The sequence below is a fragment of the Staurois parvus genome, unplaced genomic scaffold, assembly GCF_062004578.1.
Source record: "Staurois parvus isolate SC_StPar_1 unplaced genomic scaffold, SC_StPar_1.0 ptg000716l, whole genome shotgun sequence".
NCBI classification, from domain to species: domain Eukaryota; kingdom Metazoa; phylum Chordata; class Amphibia; order Anura; family Ranidae; genus Staurois; species Staurois parvus.
In genome coordinates, this window is record NW_028318512.1 from 2,440,021 (window position 1) to 2,458,525 (window position 18,505).

An 18,505-nucleotide genomic window follows, 5' to 3' on the forward strand; every position below is an offset into this window, starting at 1 on the left:
TATGGCAGCAAGTTCTCACTGTTGGACTATTCAAGATAGATAGGCACTGTATGAATAATATATAATTATTCATCCCATTATGTTCCCTTAATTAAAACATAATTTTGAGTGGACTGGTCCTTTAATGATAATGTTATTCTTTAGAATTCTTTAGAATATAACTTACCCTCTACCATACATACCACTTCTGATAGAGGCAAATTATTATTTATGGCTTTAAGGCAATCTTGTGTTTAGCCAATGTAGGGAAAAGCAACAGGTTCCCCTAATTCCTTTCCCCCAGCAGCACATACTCATTTCTTCTACACAGCTGCTTGTAGCTGATGTCTACCATTGGTAAACCCACACATCTGGTGGTAACTGATGTCTACCATTGGTAAACCCACACAGCTGCTTGTAGCTGATGTCTACCATTGGTAAACCCACACAGCTGGTGGTAACTGATGTCTACCATTGGTAAACCCACACAGCTGCTGGTAACTGATGTCTACCATTGGTAAACCCACACAGCTGCTGGTAGCTGATGTCTACCATTGGTAAACCCACACAGCTGCTGGTAGCTGATGTCTACCATTGGTAAACCCACACAGCTGCTTGTAGCTGATGTCTACCATTGGTAAACCCACACAGCTGCTGGTAGCTGATGTCTATAATTTTTAAACCCACACAGCTGCTGGTAACTGATATTTATAATTTGTAAACCTACACAGCTGTTGGTAGCTGTTGTCCACCGTTGGTAAAGCTACACAACTGCTAGTAGCTAATGTGTACCATTGGTAAACCTATACACCAGTTGGTAGCAGATATCCATTATTGGTAAACCCATACAGCTGCTGGTAGCTGATGTCTACCATTGATAAACCCACACAGCTGCTAGTAACTGATGTCTACCATTGGTAAACCCACACAGCTGCTGGTGGCTGATGTCTACCATTGGTAAACCCACACAGCTGCTGGTAGCTGATGTCTACCATTGGTAAACCCACACAGCTGCTGGTAGCTGATGTCTACCATTGGTAAACCCATACAGCTGCTGGTAGCTGATATTTATAATTTGTAAACCTACACAGCTGTTGGTAGCTGTTGTCCACCATTGGTAAACCTACACAACTGCTAGTAGCTAATGTGTACCATTGGTAAACCTATACAGCAGTTGGCAGCAGATGTCAATCATTCCTAAACCTACAAAGTTGCTGGCATCTGATGTCAAATCTTTAGCACGGCTATGCAAGAATCTCAACTGAGAAAAAAAAGAGCAAATTTATAAGCATAGAAGGAATAGTCAACACTAGGGAGAAAGAAAGTATTTAGGTAGCCAGCAAGTAAGGTAAGGCAGCCCCCCCATCCAAGAACTAACCAGACCCAACCTTGCTTGGCTTCCAAAATCAGACAAGTCCAATAACTAAGCAGCTAGCAAGTAAGGTAATGATACACATCTCAAAATAAAATTTAAAAATAGAGGTGCAGCACCTAAGTGGCCAACAATAAATATAACAATCTTATAATCAAAAAACAAACTATAAGCAATATACCAGAACATATAACAAAAATAACCAGAACCACCAACAAAAATGTAACTTTCAAAAGTACATAAAAAGCCCCATGTGACTCCTCTTAGGTCTCATGCACACTGCTGCTCCTAAACATGCGTTCAGCAGCTTTTAGTGTTCTTTTTGCCAAAGCCCCTATATTCAACTTAGCAACAGCCTATGTGTCCATGTACACATAGGCTTTTACCAGACTTTAGGGGCAGCAGAGTTTAGGGGCAGTTAAACGTCCCTCTCCTGAAAGCAGAAGATCCACGTTCAGGAGAAGAACGTTTAGGTCAAGAAACGCTAAACGCATCTAATTGCTAGCCGCGTTTAGTGTTTGGGTGTCTATTCATTTCAATGTAAAATACTCTGACCAATCAAATGAATAAACGTTTCAGCGATTAACGCAGCTAAACACGGTTCCGCGTTTACACGCGTTTTTGCCGCATTTAGAGTTTTTCTGCTGACAGGAGAGCAAAACATCTAGGGAAGTTTATGAGGCATGAGGCCTAAGTGGTGAATGATAACTCCAACAGCTGCCCACGTGCAGTATTCATGAATACTATTGAATACTACACGCGGGCAACTGTTGGAAGTTATCAGTCACCACTAAGAAGAGTCACGTGTTTGTGGGCCTTTTTATGCACTTCTAAAGTCCCACTTTTGTTGGTTATTCTGGTTATAAGTACTGTATATTGCCTACAATTTGGTTTTTGATCATAAGATTGTTATATATATTCTTGACCACTTAGGCGCTGCACTTTTGTTTTTAAATTTATAAGCATGAAAGCAAATTTACTGAATATATGTGTTTAGTTGAAGATTATTTTAGGATGGCTTTAGCGACTCACAATTCTGAGAACAGACCTCATTAAGCATTTTCTCTCCTATCCTTTCCTAATAATTAGGTTTTGGGTAATACATTTATAAAACAAACAGGTGTTTAGCTAACGTTCAAGAGGAAATTAGAAGTTTACCGAGCACCACGGGTCCTTGCTGGTGTTAATGCAACCTTCTTCTTATAAATAACTTAGGAGCAAATAATGTAACACTTGTACCCACATAAAACAGGCGCTAATTTGTTTGTGTATGGCGTAGCTCTGATAACGGAAAGATTTCCTACAGCGGCTCACAAGGTCACCATAGGTGTTCCAATTTGGGCAAACGATGCCTCTGATGAAAGCGTTGCTTTGTGATAACCAGGCGATTAACCTGTCACAAAGCTCAGCAAAATCAGGCTGAGCCTATGATGAAAAAGTATGGGTAAGCTGAGGACTCTATGTTATATCAGTAATACATAATATATTTATAAAAAATGATTTATAATATCAGTAATACATAATATATTTATAAAAAATGATTTATAATAAACTATAAAATAATGTAGTTATTATTTATATTAAATAAAGGATGATTAATTTATTTTGATATAAAGTGTCAACCTTTCCTACAAAGGATAACTAGCTTGAGACCACCAATTGGAGGTAAACCTTCTTCTGCACTATCCCCCATGTTAAGAGAAAGTTCATCTACAATCCACCGCGAGGTGCACACAGACTTCTGCACTCCTAGCAGAAAGGCTGGGCTGTCATTTACAGTTCTGGTCTCTACTAAGGCTCGACCATGTGACCAGTATGTTAGCTAGTACATGGTGATCACATGAGGTCTGTTTGTAAACAAACCCAAATCTCTCCAGTTGTCTATGTATTTTTTATCTGCTTGTTTGCTGTGTACGGAGAAAGTCCAATAACTAAGCAGCTAGCAAGTAAGGTAATGATACACATCTCAAAATAAAATTTAAAAATAGAGGTGCAGCACCTAAGTGGCCAACAATAAATATAACAATCTTATAATCAAAAAGCAAACTATAAGCAATATACCAGAACATATAACAAAAATAACCAGAACAACCAACAAAAATGTAACTTTCAGAAGTGCATAAAAAGCCCCACAAACATGTGACTCCTCTTAGGTCTCATGTCAAGTACATGTTAGGTACATGTACTTTCTTTAAAAAAAAGAAAACAGTATGTGGCTTAAAAAATATAATTTATAAATGAAATGTAACAAAAAAAAATAGATTTTTGCTTTTTTGCCTACCTATTGGGCTTCATGTACACGAACAGCTTCTAAGCTCAAGTTTAGGAGCTTTGGGCATTTTTTTGCCAAAGCTCCAACTCAACTATGTCCATGTACACTTTTAGCAGAGTTTACGAGCTGCCACTTTTCGATGAGGTTAGACATCCTTCTTCTGAACGCGGAAGAATCGCATTCAGGATAGGAACATTTTGACCACCGCCTGCGAGAAAATGCAAAACGCAACAAAACGAGGGCAAAAATGCGGTACAGTTTTGCAGCAGTTTTCCGTTTTCCCGTGGCTGGCGGTCAGGGTAGGCTTGTGTACATGAAGCCTAAGAATGAAGAAAATCTGAGAAGGAAATGTATTAAAGCTGATGTTTTGATATGGATATTTTTACATCCAGCTATAGTGCATCTCAGGTGCAAGAGAGGGTGGCTACTGTATGTTCCTACATACAGCGGGACCATGGAGAACAAACCCAGCCACCCTCTAACAGGCAGTCAGATCACAGCAGCAGCAAAAAAAAGAAATTTGGAGATCAGAAGCAGGCAGAGAGCATTATAAGGGACTTGTTTGATTTAAGAACACCTATAGAGCTTAGTGTCACTTTAAAGGACAACCACTTTTGTGGGGGGAAAAAAAAAATCAGCAAACAAAATATAATATAGTGTTTGCAATTGCGACTCAAGTCATATTCTAATTGAATATTATTGAAAATTACCTTTCTTTTTCAATCTGCAGTGCTGTAGTTTTCTGCAAAAATTCAATATGGCAACCTAGAGGTGTTCTGTACATAGAGTGTGTACAGAACGCCCCCTGAAAAAGTCATTTCCTGCCTGAGTGATTGGCTTACTGATTTTCCTAAAAGTTTGCAAAAAGATACAAGTCAGATTTTTTTCATTCCCTGCAACAAAAATGTCATTTTTGGTGAGATACTCCCTATGGGAAATGAAGTCTAAAGGGATGCAGACCCTGCCAGTTTCCTCATTAGGGCCCTGCAGGTGCAGCAGTTGCTTGATAATTATAAAACCAGTCCCATACAGATTCACTCTGCACATGGACACAAACAAACAAACTGCTATTTCTTCCGAATAACAAAAGGTAGGAATCTGCAACAAAGTTTGTTAAAATCCTTCAAATGTACATAGATAACCCAGAGGGGAATGTTTTTTTCGCAACAAAAGTGGAGTTACTTTTTAAGGATTTATTTTACTCCTAGGCTAGCTTACCTCCTTCCCATGTACTATAGTATGTCTGTTCCTTCCTTCATAATCAGCCACTTCTATGTAATCCAGGTAAACATCTGCCCAATAAACAAATCGATTGACAAGATCCAGGGTCAGGGCAGTCGGCTGTTCGATTTTAGTGAGAATAATCCGTGTTCTGTTGCCTCCATCCAGATCACATCTTTCCACCTTAGCCACGTTCCCATAATCCGTGAAAAACAACTTCCTATTGGAAGAGATTTATGAACATTTGTAACATTATATCGAAAATCAACAAAGCCAATATATATTCTTTATAATGTGTTAATATTTGAACTCCAGGCAAAAAGATACATACTGTACATAATTGAATTGCATGTAGTTGTTTATCCAGGCTTGTGATCCAGGCATCCCTGCCACACAGTGCAGCCAGTATGCTCACAGCACTTTTTCTATTGCAATCAAGTAACACAGTGGTTTCGCCAACTCTCCTTTCTGTTGATTCACAAGCCTCTACCATACTACATAGCTAGCTGGGTGACATCACTATTTCCTATTTCAGTTTTATAGCTACTGTATTTGTGTTCCCTGGCTGCCTTTTGGGCAGTGAAACCATTCACATATACACTCACCTACCGCTTTATTAGGTATGCCTCTTCAATAGCTTGGTAGCACAAATTGTTACTCAGCCAATCATATGGCCAGTGCATCATGGACCCCTGGGCAAATTAATGCACCAGGGAGATAGTTTTCTGCAGCGCACATAGCACACTGTAACAAACAGTGGGTGTTGCTAAATTATGCTACATATTGGATGTTGCTTTTTAGTCTGATTAGAAATTTTAGTCTGATTTTTTAAAATTATTATTTTTTTATTTTTTTATTTTTTAATTTTTAAAAATAATTTTAACATTTTTTTTCCACAACACTGTTTGACATGGTCCTTGGTGAGATATCAGGGGTCTAAGCAGACCCCTAAAGTCTCAGTTTTGAGACAGATTAAGTGACTGAGGAAACACATCCCCCAGTATTTTTCTACAGCCTCAGCTGTGCTTCAGATGAATGAACAGGAGACAGAGGCTGATGAATAGTAAACTCAGTTTTCTATGCTTCAGCTATGAATGAACAAAGCGAGTGATCGATACTGATCAATCACGGTGTTCATTTAGAAAAGGAAGGGGACGTGTCATTTACCAGCCCCTTCTCTCACTCTCCATTCTGTAGATCCCCCACAGCTGCTTGTGGGAGAAGAGTGAAGCCGAAGCTGCTACGAGGAGGGGTGCACACAGGGAAGGAATCTGATAGTGGACAGGAGGGGGTGATCAGTTCAGCCAGAGGGCGAAATTACTGGAACTGACCTTTTGTGGATCCCCCGGCTGTCAGCTGCTGCAGTGAGAGCCACACAGAAGATTAGTTGCAGGTGTCCCCAGCCACGCACTGAACACCCCCTCCTGTACACATATGATTCCCCCTGCTGGGGGGGGAGAGACTGCAGGGGCCCCTCATGCACTGCGTAGGGGTGCCATGCAAAAAGACAGCCCTGCATACGGCAGCAACTCAATGCATTTAGGCATGTAGACCTGGTGAAGACAACTTGCTGAAGCTCAAACCAAGCATCAGAATGTGGAAGAAAGGGGATTTAAATGACTTTGAACATGGTATGATTGTTGGTGCCAGATGGGCTGGTCTGAGGATTTCAAAAACTGCTAATTTACTGGGATTTTCACACAGGATCATCTCTAGGGTTTACAGAGAATGGTCCGAAATAGAGAAAATATCCAGTGAGTGGTAGTTGTGTGGACGAAAATGCCTTGTTGATGACAGAGGTCAGAGGAGAATATGCAGACTGGTTTATGCAACATTCAGATGGTAGGGTCAGAATTTGGTAAACAACATGAAAGCATGGATCCGTCCTGCCTTGTATCAACGGTTCAGGCTGGTGGTGGTGTAATGGTGTTGCTGAGATTTTCTTGGCACTAGCAAGGTGTACCTAATAAAGTGGCCGGTGAGTGTATGTAGTTTAAATCTGAGCTCCATTGCATGATGGTAGTTCCATACTTCTTTCTTCCTTTCCCTTTTGTTTCTTGTCTTTTTCAGGTTTATATTGTGGTATAGCTGCACTTGAAACATTCGGGCTAGTGTGAGGACGTCCTCTAGAATCCTTGTTATTCGGTATCCTCTGGAGACCTGAATTTGATGGATTCTCCATTCATTCTTCCCTTTATGGTGTTAATTTGTGAAAAAGTCAACAATATAGGTTTCTAAAAAAATTAGCTCCAGGTAGGATCTGTAATGCATAGTTACATTGGTCCAGCTTGTCTCATTGGTCTATGTATGTCTCATACCTAAAGGGCCACTGGGGAAGCTAATAATCACTGTATTAGTCCACATTGCTACAGTGAAGACTGCAATCTTCTGGGTTCTGTGCCAAGTGGCTTCCCTACTGCACACAGAGGGTTTCTCGCTTCGCACTACCACAATGCATAGAAGCCTTGTACGTTTTCAGTGAATACAAGGAATATTCTGATTGAAGTTGGAGAATAGGGTCATTGACATCTCGATCTGCAGATCATCCAGTCAGAGAACACCTTGTATTCACTGCAAGAAATACACGGTGCTCTATGAATGGCGGTAGTGCCAAGTGAGCTACCCTATGGTCAATGTGCAGAGGGACAGCTGACTTGCACTGGACCTGAATGATTGCGGCATTCACTGTAGTACTGCCAGCTACTATTTATTTCAGGTACTTATATAGTGCCATCAATTTACACATCTCTTTACACATATATATTGTACATTCACATCAGTCCCTAACCCTCAAGGGGCGTACAATCTAAGCTCCCTAACTTACATTCATACATACACATACTAGGGACAATTTAGACAGGATCCAATTAACCTACCAGCATGTCTTTGGAGTGTGGGAGGAAACCCACGCAGGTACAGGGAGAACATGCAAACTCCAGGCAGGTGGTGCCGTGGCTGGGATTCGAATCAATGAGCCTAGTACTGCCAGGCGGAAGTGCTAACCTTTTAGCCACTGTGCTGCCCCAGTTGATTGTCAGCATCCCTTAGGTATGAGATTTGCATACTTACATTGTGCCAAGCTAGATAAATGTAACTATGCAATACAAATAATTCCTAGAGCTCTACTTTAGCTTTGTATTTAGCTAATAGACCTTTTAAAGTGATATTAAAGTCAAAATTTAAAACCATTCTTCACCTTTCTTCAAGAACAAAAAATAAAAGTCAGCAGCTATGTACAAATATTGTAGCTGCTGACTTTTTTTCTAAGAGGACACTTACCTGTTCAAGGATCCAGCGCCGTCTTCACCTGAGCTGACTCTTTGAGTCCCCAGCGCCGCCATGTTAACTGTGAGCAGCTAGCTATGACTCCTTGCGGCTTCACAGCCGGCTGCCCATCATGCATGTGCTAGCTGAACTGTGCTTAGCGAATGGACCCGCAGCCTTCTGAGACCCGTGATGTGTCCCAGAAGGTTGCAGGCAAGAAGGGGAGGGGAAATCTGACCGGAAATGGGAATGGATACCTGTCAAAACCAGGTACTTGCATCCCCCAGGAAAAAAAAAAACACAAAATTGTCCAAAGGTGGTAGAGGATGGGACAGGAAGCGGAAAAGTAGAAGTTGATCCTTTTGAGCAAAATTCAGCTTTAAAAAATGCTGAAAGCCAGGGTTCTTATGACAAAAGAGATCCTAATGGCCCCTTCTATCATAAACGCTCCCCCCTACCTGTCTGCAGTAATGCACACTGAGCCACGCATGCGCAGCTCAGAGTACATAAATGACACCTGTCATGTACTGTGATGAAGTGACTACCGAGTGCATACACGAGAGTGAAGCCAAAGCGGCCTGGACATTCTAGTGTCTGAACAGCACGAGCCAAGAAGGTAGACCAAAAGCAGATGGAAATGTCTGAGCACTGACAGCAGAGCACTAGATGGTATCTGTCTGTGATAGTATGCGGTGCATATGGTATAAACCTCCAGAGGGCCTGTTTACAATTTCACAGAGTTTATTTCTGTTTTAATAAATGGATAGATCCCACATAGGCAAAAACAGGCACACATGACTTCTAATTGGCTATGGCCTCCAAACAAACAGATAATATACCATAAATAACTGATGGAACCAACTGCATCACAAAGGATGAGTTCTATCGATAGTTATCGATTAATGGGTGTCACTAGCCAAAACGTTTTCGCTGGAGATATACTTTAATAAATTGGATTTGATGTATCGTGTTTTATGTTGGAGTCTCATAACTTCTAAAACCATTTTTACAGAAAACATTTCTCACTAAAGATATTTGTGACAACAGCTAATTATCAGATTTCACATTTAATTGAAGCCAAAGCATTAAACATGAATTCCAGGTAAACAGCTAAATACACAGTGAGCTGCGGCATCTGTCAAAGGAATTTTACATCGCTTCAGCCACTCTTGTGATTTATACAGCTCTACCAGACACCACCCAGTCTGTTAGGCCTCATCTACACGGGTGGCCTGTGGTGGTAAAATTAGATGGTTGAGCCATAGTTTTACCTTCTCCAGACCATCCGACTTCAAGTTAACATGGTCACTGGCTATGTGAGTACACATTGCACCAATTGCATTATGGCACGGAAAAAAATATACAATAGGTCATGTTTGGCAGGTAGTACCACCGCCAAACGGGACCCATTCAAGTGAAGGGGGTGGCACTGCAACTGCATATAATGCACTCAGTTGCAGCCTGGTACTATGGGATTCCCCCTACATTCGTAGATCTTCTTCTTCCTAGCATCTCAATGTTCCATCGGCCTGCCTGACCACTATGGGGCTGAAAGCCCGTAGCTGCTCCGCCCCTCGACTTTGGAACACGCTGTCACCTGACATCCACAACATTGACTTCCTACCCATCTTCAAAGTACGTCTGAAAGCTCATCTCTTTAACTGGTACCTGTCCGTCCTATTGTACAGTGACGGCCGGGACCTCTCTCGTTCTGGGAGGACGTCATATAACGTCAGCCCATTCTTGCCATGCGCAGCGCACCCTAAAGAGCCAGTCACAGCTGATCACATGTAAACAATTGCTGGTTATGGGCACTATGCGTCGTATTAACCTCCCTAGCGGTATGGTTATGTCAATATTTCTGTGCTCAAAGTGGTACTTTTTTTGCATGGAAATATGTCGTTTTTTTATTGTAGGCCTGTAATTTTTAGAAATAACTCACTGAAATCTGTCCGAACAAGAGTCTAGTAAACATCCCGGGTATGATAAAACTTGAAACACAAAATCATAAATTATAATGTAATAAATAATCATAAAAAATAATATAATAATAATACATTTAATTCAATAATATAATCAAACCAAAAACACTGAAATTTGAAATATAGCGCCAAGTTCGCACATCACTGAGCAAAGTCGCAAAATCGTTTTCAGTGTCTGATGACGAATTTCCCCATAAATCATTATCACTCAATTCTGCAAGTAGTTCTGATTTACTATCGCTGTTCTCTAGTCGGTCTGAAACCGCTTTTGACCTAAAGGGACGCTTTTTGGATGTCATGGACTTTTCTCAGTTTCCAGGCAGAAAGAACAGTAAAAATGCAGGCAGGGCGCCGGACAAAGCACTCGGGACAAAATGTATGTGAAATGGTTTGATACAGGAATGTTTTACTATGTGATTTTAGTGTATTTAGTGAATGTCACTTTTCAAATTTTTTGAATTTCCCGCCGGTTCTGACCCCGTACGTCCTGACGTTCGCAGGGACCGGAACCCGGAAGACAGATGCCAACATCAGCCGTAGGACATTACAGGGCACACTGCAGGGGGGACATCGCGGGAGCGCAGGACAAGGTAAGTGAAGAAGAGATCCCGGAGCAGCACTGCAGGGTATTCTTGAGTGTAACTCGGGGTTACCGCTTTTGGTACTGAAAGTTTACTCCAAGCTACACTCGGGAATACCGCCAGGGAGGTTAATGCCCATCAATGCAGCCTCACCAGCACACATCAGTGAAGAAAACAAATTACTTATTTGTAAAATTTTATAACAGAAATGAAGAAAATGTTTTTTTTTCATTTTAAATTGTCTGGGTTTTTTTCATTTGCTTAGCAAAAAATAAAAAAAACAGTTTTGATCATTTGTGTGAAAAAATTATAAAAAGCTGGGTACGGTGTTGCATGACTGCGGAATTGTCATTCAACATGTGACAGCATTGAAAGCTGATAGTTGGCCTGCGCAGAAAGGGGGTGACATTGCTCGGTATTGAAGTGGTTAAATTAGCATACTCTGTATGACTTCATTGATTTGTTTTGTAATTAATGTTTATATAATGTATATGTATTTTAGTTATTTATTTATTGTGCTCTGTTGCTATTTTTGTAAGGCGACCAGGGGCGGACTGACCATTTGTGAAAGAATGGGTCGCTCTCAGGAGCTTAGTGACTTCAAGCGTGGTCCCATGATAGGTTGTCACCTGTGCCATAAGCCCATCCATGAAATTTCCTTGCTACTAAATATTCCACAGTCAACTGTTAGTGGTATTATAACAAAGTGGAAGCAACTGGGAACAACAGCAACTCAGCCATGAAGTAGTAGGCCATGTAAAATTATAGAGCGGGGTCAGCCCATGCTGAAGCACACAGAGCGCAGAAGTCGCCAACTGTCTGCAGAGTCAATAGCTAAAGACCTCCAAACTTCATGTGGCCTTCAGATTAGCACAACAGTGCGTAGAGAGCTTCAATGAATGGGTTTCCATAGCCAAGCAGCTGCATCCAAGCCTTACATCACCAAGTGCAATGCAAAGCTTCAGATGCAGTGGTGTAAAGCTTGCCGCCACTAGATTCTAGAGCAGTGAAGATGTGCTCTCTGGAGTGACAAATCACACTTCTCTGTCTGGCAATCTGATGGACGTGTCTGGGTTTGGCAGTTGCCAGAGCACGGTACTTGCCTGACTACTTTGTGTCAAGTGTAAAGTGTGGTGGAGGGGGAATTATGGTGTGGGGTTTCTTTTCAGGGGTTGGACTTGGCCCCTTAGTTCCAGTGAAGGGAACTCTTAAGGCGTCAGCATACCAAGACATTTTGGACAATGTCATACTCGCAACTTTGTGGGAACAGTTTGTGGATGGCCCCTTCCTGTTCCAACATGACTGCGCACCAGTGCACAAAGCAAGGTCCATAAAGACATGGATGAGTGAGTTTGGGGTGGAGGAACTTGACTGGCCTGCGCAGGGTCCTGACCTCAACCCGATAGAACACCTTTGGGATAAATTGAGAGGACTGTCAGAAACTGGTGACCTAATAGAGGAAATGAAGGTCGGAGAATGTAGACATGATACATTTTTGGCTGGGGATAAGCTGCAGAAGACAATATAAAACAACATGAACATGAGGCTAGTAGAGATTAATGCTATTACCCCAATCAATATTCACACTACAGGCTGCTGAGGTCCAAGGGCTGCACATCATTTACCAAAGGCTGTATGTGGCCCTCGGGCTGCAGGTTGGGCACCAGAACCTTAGAGTTAAAAGCACTTTTCTACTCTAATGGTTCAGGTCCCTCTTAGAAGCCAGCATCTTCTCCCTGGGTACCAGTCTTTGGGCATCTTGATTGGCTAGTGCATGCACAAGAATCAGTCATACTGGCATACGGGAACCGTGACGGCAACTTAATCTGAGCTGCATGTGTGCAGCTAATTTTCATGCTGCAGAAGACTGCAAGCAGTTAGGTTGGTGAATCTTTTTGCAGAGGAGAAATTGCATGTCTATTCTGCAGCAATAGCTTGCCTGCTTGCAGTCTGTTGTTTAATACCTTCACTTTTATTCTTGGATATGTGGTTGGATACAGAAAATGTCTGTTTTTACTAGGTGCTCCCAACCACATATTCAGGATCTAATGTTCTGAAGAGCAATTCCTCGATATTGATCAAACAGCAGCCTAGGGCATGAACCAGGTCTCCAAAGATCTACTTTCTCAATGGGTTCACCTCTTCCAAAGGGAACACTCCCTCTTTTTAGATCCACATTAAAACCAATGACCACAAGACCACTACTTCCACCTATCTACCATTTCTGCTAGAATGAATAAAAACAAGCGGAGGAAGATATACATTGTGGAGATTGTAGGATTACTGCTTGGCTTCTTTCACTTTTGTGAGTGACTCGTCAGGGCACCATCATCATGTACTACTAGTACTCTGTATACAACACTAATTGCTCTGTTTGTGCAGGTATGCTGGGGCAGCCATAGTTAGTGATAGTTATGGAAAGACTCCTTACCTATTTAAACTGTTAAATTGTTATACTGATGTTTTTTTTCAGTCATGAGAATAGAGTGCCAACAATGGGCAAGTCATAGGAGCCTATGGGTGACACCACCACTCCCTCATTTTCCCAGCCATTGTCAAGTATTCCCTCCTTTCCCCTTCATCTGCCACTGGCTGATGCTGTTTTTATCTCACTCCAGTCCTATCACATGATTCGGCTCCCGGTGTCAGCCACCAGCAGCTGCATGAGAGAGAATGAAGCACCAAACAATGGATAGGTCATATTATTTTATTTATTTCAGGTACTTATATAGCGCCGTCAATTTACGCAGCGCTTTACATATATATTGTACATTCACATTAGGAGCCTATGGGTGACAAAAGAGATCTCAGGCATGCCCAGCCATTGTTAAGTGCTCCTTCCTCTCCCCTGCAGCCACTGCTGGCTGACATAGGGGATCACGGGACTGGCTGAATATACTTCTTCTTTAAGAGCTCACTGGATTTCTGTCAGGATCAACACGTATCTCTTTGCACTTATAACAAAGCACTTGTATTAGTATATTTAAAGTATATTTGAACCCTCACCTTGTAAAACAACCCATTTGGTTTAAAATAGAAAAGAAAGACAAAGCATTTGTGTATAGATATATTAAAAACATATAAATACCCTTTTTTTCCCCTTTTGTATAAGCGATCACATACTCTTTGTTCTCAGCTACATGAGAGCTGGGGGAGGACAAACAGCAGCATACTGATCTTTCCAGTGAATAGCTGTGCAGGAAGGGGAGGAGGGGTGCCAGCACAAGTCTGATCAATGGCTGAATATACTTCTGAGCTCACTGGATTTCTGTCAGGATCACCGAGTATCTCTTTGCACTTATAACAAAGCACTTGTATTAGTATATTTAAAGTATATTTGAACCCTCACCTTGTAAAACAACCCATTTGGTTTAAAATAGAAATATAAGGCAAAACATTTGTGTATAGATATATTAAAAACATATAAATACCCTTTGTTCCCCTTTTGTATAAGCAATCACATACTCTTTGTTCTCAGCTCCATAAGAGCTGGGGGGAGGAGAAACAGCAGCACACTGATCTTTCCAGTGAATGGCTGTGCAGGAAGGGGGGGGGGTGCTAGCACAAGTCTGATCATTGGAGGAATGCAGGCTGAGTTCCCAGCACACCTAGAGAACTGACCACACTGTGCTCTCATTTCTAGTGTGGTCAGTTTTTAATAGGAAAGCAGAGGGATTGGCAGGAACACCAGGGATTTTACACAAAGGAAACGATACATAGAGAACAGAAGACTTTTTCAAGTACATGGTACAGCAGGCACATGTCAGGAAGGTTCAGCTTTAACTGTAGATGTTCAATGTTACATAAAAGGTCCACTTAAACAGGAGTGGCAGCTAGGTTAATCACATGCAAACTGCTTGCTTGTGTGCGCTCAAGATAAGTTCTCCAGAGGCGGTCCTTGGCGTTCTTTGTTGCCTGTGTGCGTCTTATGCAACATTATAAAGTGTTGTTAAAAGGGACCGCACCAGGCTGGCATGAAACACAGAAGATGGATTGTCTGCAACCCTCGGCACTTAAGAGGTTTCGCACAGCGATGCATTAGCAGTACTTAAACCAGTACAGCCCCAGCTCACCCATATCTCAAAGAACATATTGTTGTTCTTCGCAGATTATATAATCTGTAAATGGCCTCCTTGGATTCAAAACTTTACAAGCTGCCATAAATGCTACAGCACAATCTAAAAACTATTTAAGAAATCGGAGGAAGTAAATCTCAGCCTTTAAAACACAATTTTGTTTGCTAAATGTACTGTAGTTTTTCAATCAATACAGACCTGGAAAACACACTGTAGATTGCATAATGTGCAAGCAACGTTCATGTTGGGAATTTATACCCATTTTAGGGTCTTATTTAAAATGGAAGTCTATTCTGCTTATAGTTTGCCTTCCCTGGTCTGTCCTTTAACCAACATGCTAATTATTTATTTTTTTTAATAAAACCTGTTTTCATTACATAGCTGAAAGCAATACAAATGCAAACATTCATTATATTATAGTTATTATTTTGCAGTGTACCAAATTTTAGATGTGATGGCTGCATTTTTTTTTAGGCTTTCTTTCTCTGTTTTCATCTGGTGATCCAGCCAGTAAGTCTGTTTTTCCACAGAAAAAAAACTTTCTAGCAGTTTCAGGGATGACACAAACCATTTAAAGTAGAGCTCCACCCAAAAGGGGAAGTTCTGCTTTAAAGCCTGGTACCCCACTCCCCATTTAGGATTGGCACCTTTGGGGAGTAGGGGGTACCCACAATTAACAGATACCCGCTCCCACTAATGCTGCGATCGCCTAGGCGATTGAAAGCGGAAGATGTCCTCTCCCCTCCCTCCCCGTAGTCCCAGAAGACTACAGAACCATTCAGAAAATGCAGCACTACTCACGCATGCGCAGTGGGCACCCGGCTGTAAAGCTGCAAACTGTCACAGCTGGATGCCCACACTGAAGATGCTGCAGCAGGAACACTGGGTGGTCAGTGAAACGGGCTGCGGGGAGGACACTGCTGGATCGAGCTACAGGTAAGTGGCTGTTTTTTAAAAATCAGCAGCTACAGCTTTTGTAGCTGCTGACTTTTATTTTTTTGCAATTTGACTGGAACTCCATTTTAACACTGACAGGGGTGCTTGCAATGATCAGCTTTTTTCATTTATTATTATTATACAGTATTTATATAGTGCCATCGGTTTGCTCAGCGCTGTACATTACAATGGGAGACAACACACAAGACAGTACAGTAACAATACAATGCGATACACGAGGGGTTCAAGGGCCCTGCTCCTTGGAGCTTACAATCTAGGAGGGAGGGATGAAAAACCTTTATCCCAAAAGGAAAAAAAACTGCTGTAACTGATTATAAAATATACTGTACAGTATCTAAATCTGCTAGTATATCTAACACTCCTGGTACCCCAGACTGACAATGCTGCTGCCCAAAGGCACCTGTGCTCCTTCATCCAGAGTGGTGCTGGTATAATATAGGAGGTGTGTTACTGACCAGATCACTAGAGGAAAAGCCTTAAAAAAAGAAAACAAATACAGACACCACATATAATAAGTAATCTGCAATATCTGAAACATTTTTGGATTTGGGTTTAGTACCACTTAATTTTTGTCCCAGGCAAGAAATGAGGCAGGTTCTATCTGCCTTGCAGGAGCTTCTAGTGCACATTGTGGTGTGATAGATTTGGTAAAATGCCTATTCGGTTTCCTGTTTAAAATATCCATTTTATATATATATTTACTTTGATACTTTTTCATATTTCTAAATATATGTGTTGTGCGTATATACTTTGTCTGCTGGGCTTTGCAGTCCTCCTTAACTTGTTTGTTTCAGAGCGATGTTCTCAACCCCTCCCTTCACACTGAGAGGATCTTACTTAGGCTTTGAATATGTGAGGGGGAGTGAAAAGATAACGGGTGAGAAGCAAGCTTCACTTTTCTGCACTTCTCCCATATTTCAGCCAACCAAAATGTGCCTTTTAGAATGTGACTGTATTTACATAATAGTGACGTGTACTCTATTGTTCTCCTTGTATAAAAGGTTAAGCACCGCCCTGCAATAAACAGAGATGATGTGAAAGTGGTTGCACTGGACAGTTGTCCGTGTAATTATTTTCCGGCGTGCACGCAATCCATATCTCAAAATTAGGAACAGCAGCAGAAATCCTACCCTGAGCCCGATTGTGGTTCCCAAAACCTTTTTAGCGGGAAGCTTGCAGTGTGCAGTAAAATTAGAGTGAGCAATTCCAGTACAGAATAGGAGTTAGTACAACTGTGAAAGTTCAAGGTAACATAATAAATAAAGTGTGTTTAGTGGCAAAGAATAAAATAGAAAACGTTTGTTAGATTGCGTTACATTACATTTGAAACAATGCTGCACTGTCCAAAGAGTAATCAAAGTACCACAGAAGGGTTGTTTTTTTTTGTTAAGTAGGGATCCTACTGAAAATTCCATGTAAGGTGGTATTTTCATAGATCTAGACAAGCCCCTCATAACCCTAAATGTGAAATTGGAATTTTGTTCTGTTTTATCTGGAAGCTAAAGTGTTATATTGGGGTGGCAGAGTAGCTCTGATGAAGTACAAAGTTCATTGCAGGTATATAATGGATTCCAAGCAGAAGAAGTGTGTTGTTACTGAGTTATTGATGGAGGAAGGGAGCAGGCTGTCCAACATCCATAGAAGGTGACAGAATGTTTACAAAGATGACACCATTGACAACAGCAATGTGCACAGATGGCTGAAGAAATGTAAAGAAGGGGAAACCAGATGAGGCAGAAGTGGCTGTGAAGAAGTGAGTACAACAGTGCACACATGAATTTTGTCAAAGAGAATTAGGGAGTTGGGTTTACAGTGGCACAAATGCATTGCTTATGATGGAGAATATAGTAGTGTTGCGTAGTACGTTTGTATAGAGCAGTGGTCTCCAAGCTGTGACCGTTTGCTTGCCTTCATCTGGCATTTTGGGCACCATTTCCCTCATTGATACAAGACATTATTCATCCTACAACACCAACAGGGCAATGTGTGCTTACTTCAGCCTAACATATACTAAAATTAGAACGATGCAGAGAAGATTAGCATGCTCCCTGCGCAAGGATGACATGCAAAATTCATGAAGCATTCTATATTAAAAAAAACAATTGGGCAATCTCCCTCGCAATGACAATGGTTGGGCACTATTCTCTCTACTGACACTAACGATTGGGCATTATTCCTTTTACTGACACCAACATTGGAGCACTATTCCTTCCAATAACACCAATAACTGGGCACTATTTTTCCCACTGACACCAACAACGTGGCACTATTACTTCCACTGATACCAATGATGGGGCACTATTCCTCCCACTGACACCAATGATGGGACACTATTCCTCCCACTGATACCAATGATGGGGCACTATTCTTCCCACTGATACCAATGATGGGGCACTATTCTTCCCACTGATACCAATGATGGGGCACTATTCCTCCCACTGATACCAATGATGGGGCACTATTCTTCCTACTGACATCAATGATGGGGCACTATTCCTCCCACTGATACCAATGATGGGGCACTATTCTTCCCACTGATACCAATGATGGGGCACTATTCCTCCCACTGATACCAATGATGGGGCACTATTCTTCCTACTGACATCAATGATGGGGTACTATTCCTCCCACTGATACCAATGATGGGGCACTATTCTTCCTACTGACATCAATGATGGGGCACTATTCCTCCCACTGATACCAATGATGGGCCACTATTCCTCCCACTGATACCAATGATGGGGCACTATTCTTCCCACTGATACCAATGATGGGGCACTATTCCTCCCACTGATACCAAT

The 18,505-nt window shown here is 41.6% G+C and overlaps 1 protein-coding gene and 1 non-coding gene across 2 annotated transcripts in view; one reads left to right on the forward strand and one right to left on the reverse strand.

Moving 5' to 3' along the window:
* LRP1B (LDL receptor related protein 1B) overlaps positions 1-18,505 on the reverse strand; it is a 2,076,109-nt gene that overhangs the window by 1,061,790 nt on the left and 995,814 nt on the right. The window contains exon 8 of the mRNA XM_089653623.1: positions 4,842-5,064. Within this exon, the coding sequence (XP_089509749.1) occupies positions 4,842-5,064 (223 nt within the window). The remainder of the gene's footprint in view (positions 1-4,841; positions 5,065-18,505) is intronic.
* LOC149445599 (U6 spliceosomal RNA) lies at positions 17,693-17,798 on the forward strand. Its single transcript, XR_016306379.1, has one exon. It is a non-coding gene; the product is annotated as a U6 spliceosomal RNA (small nuclear RNA).